Source organism: Anopheles gambiae, chromosome 2 (assembly GCF_943734735.2).
Source record: "Anopheles gambiae chromosome 2, idAnoGambNW_F1_1, whole genome shotgun sequence".
Lineage (NCBI taxonomy): Eukaryota > Metazoa > Arthropoda > Insecta > Diptera > Culicidae > Anopheles > Anopheles gambiae.
The window spans coordinates 115059922-115070476 of NC_064601.1; the positions used below are offsets into that span (position 1 = coordinate 115059922).

A 10555-nucleotide genomic window follows, 5' to 3' on the forward strand; every position below is an offset into this window, starting at 1 on the left:
CTCGCCTGAAAATTTCATTCTCTTTGTCTGTCGGGTAAGCTTTAACCGCCGACAGCGAGATTCAAATTCAAATTTAAATGACTTTCTTTGACGAGAAATTTTCGGTATCCACGCAACTGACATTTTCTACTTATTATGAACATTAAATTTTAACGGATAAAAAGTGCCAGGCAAACAAACGTGCATCAGCGCGTTAAGTAACAAATGTGGTTAACAATCCTTGAAATAGCATCCCAAGCGCCACAGAGTAAGCTGAAACGACTGAAAAATCAAATATCTGTGATTTTCGGTAGGATAAATGGAAAATCGGTAGTTTTAGGGTGGTCATCTGTGAATCGGTAGGCATATAAAAAATCGGTAAGAATACAGATAAATCGGTATTTCTGGTCACTCTGGCTCCAGGTGTGTTCGGACGAGAGCTTTGACAGATGGGATTTGACAAAAACGATTCCCATCCGAGAAGGTTGACGTTTGCGGACCTGATCCGAGAACCTTTTTTATTTCACATTTGGAAGTCATTCGAAAACCTATTTTTATTCGGTTTTATGAAATTGTGTATTTTTTAATCACTTTCTTCAAATAATGTCACTTTTCAAAGTGCAAAAAACATAAAATGGAAATAAAATCCACCAAATATTTCACCATGATAAATCCATTCTTCATGACCGAGAGGTCTCCCACCGTGGTTGTCGCGGACCAATCAGCGATCGCCAACGAAACACGACAGGGAGGTCACTAACACTGAGCAAGCTAGCAAAGATCTTGCCGAACCTTTGCTTGGAGAAGACGTTCGATTTAATTCATCAATTTCTTCGAGTAAGTCAACCGTGTTTTTCGGAGTCGGCCGCAAAAGCCACGTAGAGTTTCCGACTCCAACAGTGGCCCTTTTGCCGCAGTACACGCCATTAACGCGCAACTTTCCTCCATTTGTGTAACATAGAGAGCGGCAAGGCGGAGAATCAATCATGAGCTGCCGGTTGCTGCTGGTTTGTCTGTGTGCCCTGGTGGCGGTGGCGTTTGCCGGTGAAGCCGACGTGCTGGATCTGACCGATAGCGATTTTTCGACCCGCGTCGCGGAGACGGAAACCACCCTTGTGATGTTCTACGCACCATGGTAAGTTGGGCGGAAGTGGCTTTTTCTTTAAATTCCTTTTCCATCGCTTGCTTTGTTTGCACCAGAATGAGAGAGGGTGTGTATGGGTGTGACAGAGACAGCGCTATCTAGAAAGTTCCGGATTGGAAGTTGGTTTTGTTTCACCCAAGCACACACATACACACACCTCCATGAATACCGGTGCCAATAACCTTTTTTGAGTCAGCAGTTTCATCTCCATGGTTGCCCTTCTTGGCTTGCTCTCTGCAATTCCATTCTAGGTGCGGACACTGCAAAAAGCTCAAGCCGGAATATGCCAAGGCAGCGGAGCTGCTACGTGGCGAAGATCCTCCGATCGCGCTGGCCAAGGTCGACTGTACCGAGGGCGGTAAGGACACGTGTAACAAGTTCAGCGTCAGCGGCTATCCCACCCTGAAGGTGTTCAAGAACGGCGAGGTGTCGCAGGAGTACAACGGCCCGCGCGAAGCGACCGGCATTGCCAAGTACATGAAATCGATCGTCGGACCGGCCTCGAAGGATCTGCTGACGGTGGAAGCGTTCGAAGCGTTCCTGAAGGTGCAGGAAACGTCCGTGGTCGGGTTCTTCCAGAAGGAGTCGGAGCTGAAGGGTGTCTTCCTGAAGTACGCGGACAGCCAGCGCGAGCGGCTACGCTTCGGTCACAGCAGTGCGCCGGCCGTACTGGAGAAGCAGGGCGAAACCGATGCCATATTCCTGTTCCGTGCCCGCCAGCTGGCCAACAAGTTTGAGCCGGACTTTGTCAAGTTCGAGGGAACCACCAAGCAGGAGCTGGCCGACTTCGTGAAGGCCAACTTCCACGGGCTGGCCGGAGTGCGTTCGCGCGACACTACGAGCGACTTCAAGAACCCGCTGGTGGTCGTGTACTACGCGGTGGACTACGTGAAGAACCCGAAGGGCACCAACTACTGGCGCAACCGTGTGCTGAAGGTGGCGAAGGAGTTCGTCGGACGCGTCAACTTTGCCGTGAGCGCCAAGGATGACTTCCAGCACGAGCTGAACGAGTACGGGTACGATTACACCGGCGACAAGCCGCTGGTGCTGGCCCGCGACGCCAAGAACCAGAAGTTCATTATGAAGGACGAATTCTCGGTGGAGAATCTGCAGGCGTTCGCGACCGAGCTGGAGGAGGGCTCGCTGGAACCGTACGTCAAGTCGGAACCGGTGCCGGAAAGCAACGACGGACCGGTGAAGGTTGCCGTGGCCAAGAACTTTGACGAGGTGGTCGTGAACAACGGTGTCGACACGCTGGTCGAGTTCTACGCACCGTGGTGCGGACACTGCAAGAAGCTCACCCCGACGCTGGAGGAGCTGGGCACCAAGCTGAAGGATGAGGCCGTTTCGATCGTGAAGATGGATGCCACCGCCAACGATGTGCCGCCCCAGTTTGAGGTGCGCGGCTTCCCGACCCTCTACTGGTTGCCGAAGGACGCCAAGAGCTCCCCGGCCCGTTACGAGGGTGGCCGCGAGGTGGACGACTTCGTGAAGTACATTGCCAAGCACGCGACGAGCGAGCTGAAGGGCTTCGACCGTGCCGGCGGCGCGAAGAAGACCGAGCTGTAATCTCCTTACCTCTTCATCCTGCCCCCTTCATTTCCCTACCGGCAGCCATCGTACGTGTACGTGGTGGTGTAGGCATTCCAAAAGGCTGCTTAGGTGCAATGCCGTTTCTTCAGATCTGTCAGCCCTCTTTCCATCCCCGGTGCACTTTACCGTTCAGGCTTAGGAGGAGGGATGTCATTTTCATTTTCCCTTTAAAATGTGTGGCTAGCCACCCAGAACAACCAGAAATGTAAGATTACGAAAGCAAGAGAGAGATGGAACGCACCTGCGATACAAAAGAACAAAACCGAAGGTCGTCCTCTTTGACCCTGATGGCATCTTCTAGCTCTTAGCCACCGTGCTTATCGAATACTAGGGTGCTTTGGTGGTTGCCCCTATCAACAGAGCGCGAACCACATGCATGCACATGGGCAGGCAGCGAATGCGCGAGGACGAACTGCATTTAATAGAACAAAAATCTGTTTTCTAGATTTATTTTTTGTCTCGGGTGACGGCGTCGCTTGAGCAAGACAGCAGAAGGAAAAGAAGGGGACCGATAAGATAAGTCGTCCTATCGCTGAACGTGTAAACCTTCGCTTGTTGTGCGGTGCATACAAAGAACGCGAGGAGGAACATGCTTTCTCTTTTGTACGCACTACTTTTTCCACGTCCTTTCTTACTTTCTTCGAATCATTGCGTATTGTGAAAGAGCATTTTTTTAAATAAACGAAAGTGAAAATGATCTATTAACATTAAACCGAGTGTTGCGTTTTGAGTTTACATGATTTCAAATGCAGCCGGATGTTGATTTGTGATTAGAATGCGATGAATTACGTTGCTTTCTAGCTCGTGAAAGGTCAGTAGAGACGAAATGTCCAATGGGGTTTTACAACAATTTCACTAAAAGCATGCTGTGCCGGCCACGTAAACCGTTGCGTCACGCCATATATTTCCCTCGGAGGGTGAAATTTATGGCACTGTCATCTATGTGGCAAGCGAAACAAGCAGGTTCAACATTCAAAAGGGGGACAGCAACAAGTGCTTAAACTAGCAGGAAGTGAGCGCTTTAGTGCGCGCACTGGTATACAACAATGTGACACCAATTTGCAATTGCTTACAAAACATGCCGCGGCGTGAATACGAAACAGCTTACAATCGTCTGCATTTTTTTTAACTGCTTTTCAGCAGCAATTTCCGCTGAGTTCATGTTTTGTTTATTGGTTTTACATTTTTTGAATTATACACTTAACACGCCTTTACCTTACCGCTCCTCTGCCACTGGCCGCTGACCGAACAGTGAGCCAAATAGCTCATCTTTTGCCTCATCCGTCCATTCGTAGTCGGGAACCGGGGCCATGAAGTTAACCAGCTTTTTGTGTACCACATATCTGCAAATTGGGACGATTAATGCATGAGTCGGGAAAAACTCCTCCCCAAATCACTCCCTTCCCACCACTTACCGTATTTTCCGACCCTTGGACGCTTTCGTGTCGACCGTTTTCTTCATCTTGTTGCGAAGTTTCTGCAGCTCCGCCAGCTTGCTGGCAATCTCCTGCGGGCTGTCGGTGGTGCTGGTTTTGTACTCAATCAATTCCCGCAGCATCTGGTGGTAAAAGTCCGAGTCGTCGAAAATTTCCCCATCATAAACCGAGGACGGTGTTTGTTCTTCCCCTGCATCCCGGCCATCCTCCCGATCGGTGGGTTGTGTTGGACCCGCTGCCTCCGATGGAACCTCCCGCCCGAGCAACGTATAACCGCCGCGATACAGTTGCGTCTTACGCACCAGCTCCTCCCGATTGATAAGACTGTCCTCGATTTTCTTCAACACGGACTGCGACTGCATTGGGTTGCTTCGCATCTTGGATGCGATCGTTGTCCGATCGTGCCACTTCATCAGCACACTGTTCCGATACTCCTCCATATCCTTGCACCTGCCAGCAAGCATCGCTTCGTATCCGTCCAGTGCGATCCGTTTCGATTTGGACGACTTGGAACCTAGTGCAGTCCGTTTTGAACCACTCTTGAGCAGATCCTTCGTCTCAGCGAACCGACCCATCAGAAGTTCCTGCAGTTCGAGCATTCGATCCATTGCCTCCGTTACGGTCGCTACCGCTTGCTGTGCCTTGTCTCGAAATTCTTCATTTTGTGAGCGCAGCTTTTCGCACGCTTCCGGCGGTGGCAGACCGTTCGAAGCGAGCAAGCAGGGCTGCACCTTGATGCGCATTTCCAGCAAGCGTTCCCATATTTTCAGCTGATTCTGGACCGCTAAACCTTTGTTGATTGCATCCTGGCGGTTTTCTTCCTTGAGCAGGGTGAGCTCCGGTTGCTTGGATGCTTGCTGCTTGCTTCTTGCCGTGCGCGCTGATGATGATTGTTCGTCTTCGTCCGAGGACTCTTCGTAATTATCTCCGCCCGATTCGTCCTCACCATCATCATCGTCATCGTAGTTGTCTCCGGCATCGTCATCATCATCATCCTCGCTATCATCGTCCTCTCGGGGTGGCTTTAGGAGCACAAGTGATTTAGGTTTGCTTTTCCGCACGCTACTATCATCGTCTTCCTCATCATCATCATCATCGCCACCGAGATCGTCCGAATCATCCCCAGCTCCGTCAGACTCTTCTTCATCATCCTCACCGAAGGTTTCACTCCGCGAGGACACTGCTCCCTTGTACTTCCGGTCAAACTCTTCCAGGAATCGAACGTTTCGCTTGCGGAACTCACTCAATGCGGCATCGCGACCCGCATCATCCGGCGTTTCATCAAACTCGCTGAACTTTGGCGCTGTCTCATCGCCCGACTCGTCCGAATGGTCCTCCGGGGCGAAAAGCTTGTTCAGCTTATCCGAAAGGGTCGCCGGCTTTTTCTTCATCCTGGCCGCGGGTGGAAAATTGGCGTAGAATCACGTTTTTTTGGGGGCGGGCCGGGTCGTGCTGCGTGCCTGCGTACGAGCAAAAACATGTGCACATGTGTTTGTTTTGAATTGGGAAGTTTGACGTTTGTCCCATACACACGCACACACAAGCGCACATGCACACAGAGCGCTTCAGCTGTCAAACGAACGCCGTTCGCAAATGAAGGACGGATTATTCTATTTTCCTAATTAAAAATACAGAAATGCGCTTTTCTATTTGATATGGTGTCCAAAAAATAATTGAAATTCGTTAGTTTTTTCTTTATCCAATAGATGGAAAGTAATCTTTCTTTACTTTCCACAATTGATCGCCATGTCTGTTGATCGACAGTCTGTTTACGTTGTTTCACACACTACCACTACCACCACCACCACAACACAAGGGTTGGTTTCACCCCCCTTTGCGGGGTAGCAGGGTTGAAAAGGGGAAGGTGGTGTAAATCCTGAAAGAAGACAAAGTTGGCATCGTAATCGGAGAGTATTTCATGAAGTTGGCACATATTGTGTAAAGAGCTCCTAGAGTGAGAGTGCATCATGTCAGATGAAGAGTTCTTCCGTGAAATAAGGGAAACAATGATCGACGATACGCGCAAAATGTTGGAAAATGCTGGCTCATCGAGTGGCAGGAAGGGATTAGCGAAAGATAGCAGTAAAAGTACCACCACCTCCACCACCCCGCGGAAAGTGGAGAGCGCGTCGAACGGAGAAACGGAAAGCGGTACGGCGAAAGCAGTGTTGAGCGAACCACTTAACGCACTGGACGGTAAATCGAAGCACGTAAAACCATCTTCGACCTCGGCACACTTACCCCATACGAGGGCGGAGAAGACGTCGGACAGGAGCGGTAAGAAAAGGGAACCCAAGTGGAATCTGGCGGAAATGAATCAAGGTTCCGAAATGGGGGATACCAACACTACTACTACAGCGTATGCAGAATCGACTGATAAAGCGACGATGGAGCTGGTCACTCTGCAGCTTGAGCCCAGTGGCGAGCGGAAGAAGCCACCGGTGGCGGCTCCAAACAATGCAGCAGTGAGCAGTGATGCGGCCGAGTCTGATGACGATGATTCACCTCCACCAGTCGGGGTGCCGGAGGAGGCAACGGACAAGGACCGGACGAAAGCTAGAAAGTTGAAAAAGGAGATGAAGCGCAAGGTAAAGGAAGCGACCAAGCTACAGGAGCTGAATAAGAAGAAGCAGGGCAAGGATGGCCCAGGCAAGGATCAGTTATCGCAGCTAACAAGACAGATCCAATCGATACAGGCACAGATAGAGAATTTGAAGAAGGCAGCCAGACTGGATAACGCAGCAGGTGCAGGCAGGCCGGATAAAACAAGAGAGAATCCACTGAAGGCAACACGATCCGTATCGGAATCGAGCAGCAGAAAGGAAACGAAACGAAAGGATAAGCCACAACCCGCAACAAGTACGAGCAATGCATTCACGAACGTAGCGGTGATCGGAGGCGATGAGTTGCCACCGGAGCATCGACTGCTCGTTCAGTTGTTTATGCTTAGCTCCAACCAGCGGAAAAAGTTCCTCGAGCGGCAGGGAATGGAGCTCGGGCTGCTTACTCCCCATCCGCACAAGAAGCACGTTGTGTTAGTCAACAAGGACATTCAGCATGTTGCCGAAGGGTTAGCTACGCAGGCCAGACAGTATCTGGCCGAATGTAGAGAAGCTGCACTGCCGGCAGCACCGGCAAAGCAACATAAAGACTCATCCCTCCAGGGAGCCACTGCCAACTCCAGCCACGACAGTAGCAACTTCAAACCGAAACGATATAGCAGAGGAACGTACGAGGAGCAGGTCACTTACCTGCTGAATGATGGCAATGTGCGCTCGGAGGAGGACTACGACCCGCGCCTTATCCTTCTAGACATCCGGGACAAAGCGAAGGAAATCATTCAGGAACGGTTGGACACGTTCGTGCAAGGGTTGGTGACACTGAACGTCGGCTACGTCATCGAGGGCTTTGTGCGCATCAACGCTCGCAACAATATGCAATCGTTCGTGGATGATGCATCGCAGGTGGGCAACGTTTACATCAATTCCATTCTGCTGCGCCGCTGCGCCATGGAAGGTGATCGAGTGCGGGTGTTTGTGATGCCTAAGGCACCGTCGGATGATTCCGCCACCAGTCCAAATGCAAATGGAAACGATGAGTCGGCGGAAGAGGACGCCACGCAGCAGGCTGGGGGGAAAACTACGCAAAACAGTGTCGGCTTCGTAATGGCCATTTTGGAGAAGCGGCACAACCGGCAGTGCGTTGGCAAGTTCCTTGCAGCGGCACCGGGCAAGAAACATTACCGCGTGTTCATGCCAAGAGACATGCGCATACCACCGGTGCGTGTGTTTAAGCAGGACTGGCCAAATGCACTGCTGAGCACAAACATCGTCAAGCTGAAGGACGATAAGGAGGAGAAGGAAGATCGCAAGGTGTCGCAAACGGGCGACGTGGATGTAACGGACGTCCTGTATCAAGCGGAAATCATCGAGTGGCAGGATGAGGTCCCGATCGGCACGATACTGAAATCGATCGGCAAGTGTGGCGTGCTAGAGGTGGAAAATGAATCCATCCTCGTCGAGCACAACCTGGACGTGACGCCGTACGGGGAAGCCATTCTGGCACAGCTGCCGGCCGTACCGTACTGCATACCGCAGGAGGAACTCGAGCGGCGGGAAGATCTGCGCGGGGAGTGCATCTTCACGATCGATCCGGCGACGGCACGCGATCTGGACGATGCGCTGAGCTGCAAGCAGCTCGAGAATGGCAATTATCAAATCGGAGTCCACATATCGGACGTAACGTACTTCCTGCGGGAAAGCTCTCCGCTGGACGAGCTGGTGAAGCTGAGGGCCACCTCCATCTACATGGTGGACACGGTGTACCACATGCTGCCGAAGCAGCTGTGCAACACCTGTTCTCTACTGCCCGGAGAAGATAAGCTGGCCTTTTCCGTGTTCTGGGAGATGCAGCCCGATGGGACGGTGCTGAGTACGCGCTTCGCTCGCACCGTCATCAACTCGTGCTCGCAGCTCTCCTACGAACACGCGCAGCTAATGCTGGACAATCCGAGCTGTGAGGTGGAGGAGGATCAGTTCCCGGAAATTATGCACGGCTACAACGCCAAGCAGCTGTGCAAGATTGTCAATACGCTGCAATCGATCGCGGTGCAGCTGCGTCAGCGACGCATGGACGATGGGTGTTTGAAGATTAATCAGCCCAAACTCACCTTCCGCCTCGATCCTGCCACCGGTCGACCGATCGAGTACGGTGTGTACAAGGTGCGCCCGAGCAATGAGATGATTGAAGATTTCATGCTGCTTGCCAACACTTCCGTTGCGAATGCGATCTACAAGGCATTCCCGGAAATTTCGCTACTGCGCGCCCACAGCCCGCCGGCCGAGAACATGATGAAGAATCTCGTCCGCACGCTGTCCCTGCATGGGCACGCCCTGTCGTACGCCAGCCCGAAGGACATACGGGAGTGTATGGAAACGATCATCACTACGTCGGAGAACCCGGACGCTACCCGGAGCGTGCTGAGTGTGCTGCTCGCCAAACCGATGATCCGGGCACAGTACTACTGCTCGCTGTATGCGACCACGCCCGAGCACTTTATGCATTACGCGTTGGCCATACCGATGTACACGCACTTCACCAGCCCCATCCGACGGTATGCCGATTGTCTGGTGCATCGAGTGCTGGCCGCCGCGCTAGCGATCGATGTGCAGCCGAAACGGTCGCCCGAGGAGCTGCAGTGTCTGGCCATGATTTGCAACGAGAAAAAGTACAACGCCAAGTGTGCGGGCGAGGCCAGTTCGCTGCTGTACTTCCGCCACTGGTTGGAGGCTGTGGGAGAGTACGAAACGGAGGCTGCCGTTATGGGATATGCCGCCCATCATATCGAGCTGGTGCTGATACACTCCGGCATTGTGCTGAAGGCTGCCACTAAGGTAAGAGGGGTTCGATTGGATGAAACGGGTATGGAATGTGCACTAACGCTTACTTCCACTTCTAGAAACTGTCCACCGTTGCCACGGTCGTCTATAAACCGACCGAACCGGTCGCGAGCTGCATGTTGATTCCGAACGATACCTCCATACCACCGGTCGAGTTGACCATCTTTACCAAGGTTCGTGTCACGGTAAAGGTCATAAAGGATACGATCATCGTAAGTTCAGTTCTTCCCATCGCAACGCAGGAACAATCCGCTTCACAAACCGTGGCACAAACTGTTGAGCAATCGGTGACTGATTTAAGCGAGGAAATGAAATCCGCTCGCATCTACTAGAACGATCTTAAGTGTTTGCATTTGCATCACAGCATAGAACGTAACGTTTCCCCCCTGTGCAACGGATACTCTTCTTTTTTGTCAATTTTTCGCGTAGTTTTACTTTAATTTAACGTACCATTGTGTTTATAAAAACGCGCATTTGGACACCATTTTAGGGAGTTTACCAGCCCTACGAGACGCACAAATAATTGTGTAAAGTAAATGTTTTTTAGATGTAAGCTTGCAATCAGAGCCGCGGTTACTTTGTACAGACGATGTACTCTGTACGACTTAATAGTAAGACTGCTGTCCGAGTTCACACTACTCATGTGATCCTTGCAACACGTTTGGATCACTTATCGGCGGCTTTGGGTACAAAACGTAACGCGTCGCAAATAGCCGTATCGATGAGTCAGAAAAAGGTTTTAGAGTAAAAAAAAGAAAAAAAAATCAAATATTTTAATAATAACGTATCTGCACGCAGATACCACAAACCCCGATGAGCGCTGTGCCTACGTCAAAAGGGTAGAATTATTGAGAACATATTTATGAGAACGTTGCGACTGCTGCAATTAAATGCATGCAATGCAAGCAAAAGTTAAACAAAGACGATAAAAAACTGCAACTTCAAAACGTTCGGGAAACATTTACTATCGGAAACGATATCCGTGCCAAACGGTTCGAGCTGTT

The 10555-nt window shown here is 51.1% G+C and overlaps 3 protein-coding genes across 3 annotated transcripts; 2 read left to right on the plus strand and 1 right to left on the minus strand.

Annotated features, from left to right (window-relative positions):
- The first annotated feature begins 659 nt into the window (after window positions 1-659).
- Window positions 660-3428, plus strand: LOC1269789 (protein disulfide-isomerase A3). Its single transcript, XM_564835.4, has 3 exons — window positions 660-816; window positions 941-1114; window positions 1375-3428. Exons 2-3 carry the CDS (start codon window positions 966-968, stop codon window positions 2690-2692), a joined length of 1467 nt encoding a protein of 488 aa, XP_564835.3. The 5' UTR covers window positions 660-816; window positions 941-965; the 3' UTR covers window positions 2693-3428.
- LOC1269788 (protein Aatf) lies at window positions 3262-5665 on the minus strand. Its single transcript, XM_308438.5, has 2 exons — window positions 4132-5665; window positions 3262-4059 (listed from the first exon to the last, which is right to left on the minus strand). Exons 1-2 carry the CDS (start codon window positions 5541-5543, stop codon window positions 3933-3935), a joined length of 1539 nt encoding a protein of 512 aa, XP_308438.5. The 5' UTR covers window positions 5544-5665; the 3' UTR covers window positions 3262-3932.
- Window positions 5666-6119: 454 nt separating this feature from the next.
- Window positions 6120-10363, plus strand: LOC1269787 (DIS3-like exonuclease 2). Its single transcript, XM_061651491.1, has 2 exons — window positions 6120-9545; window positions 9611-10363. The coding sequence occupies exons 1-2, from the start codon at window positions 6120-6122 to the stop codon at window positions 9881-9883; spliced, it is 3699 nt and encodes a 1232-aa protein (XP_061507475.1). The 3' UTR covers window positions 9884-10363.
- Window positions 10364-10555: the final 192 nt, after the last annotated feature.

Coding starts and splice junctions, on each gene's coding strand:
- LOC1269787 (XM_061651491.1), top strand. CDS start 6,120: ATGTCAGATGAAGAGTTCTTCCGTGAAATAAGGGAAACAATGATCGAC. Junction 9,546..9,610: donor TGCTGAAGGCTGCCACTAAG/GTAAGAGGGGTT, acceptor TTCCACTTCTAG/AAACTGTCCACCGTTGCCAC.
- LOC1269789 (XM_564835.4), top strand. CDS start 966: ATGAGCTGCCGGTTGCTGCTGGTTTGTCTGTGTGCCCTGGTGGCGGTG. Junction 1,115..1,374: donor GTGATGTTCTACGCACCATG/GTAAGTTGGGCG, acceptor ATTCCATTCTAG/GTGCGGACACTGCAAAAAGC.
- LOC1269788 (XM_308438.5), bottom strand. CDS start 5,543: ATGAAGAAAAAGCCGGCGACCCTTTCGGATAAGCTGAACAAGCTTTTC. Junction 4,060..4,131: donor TCCAAGGGTCGGAAAATACG/GTAAGTGGTGGG, acceptor CCCAATTTGCAG/ATATGTGGTACACAAAAAGC.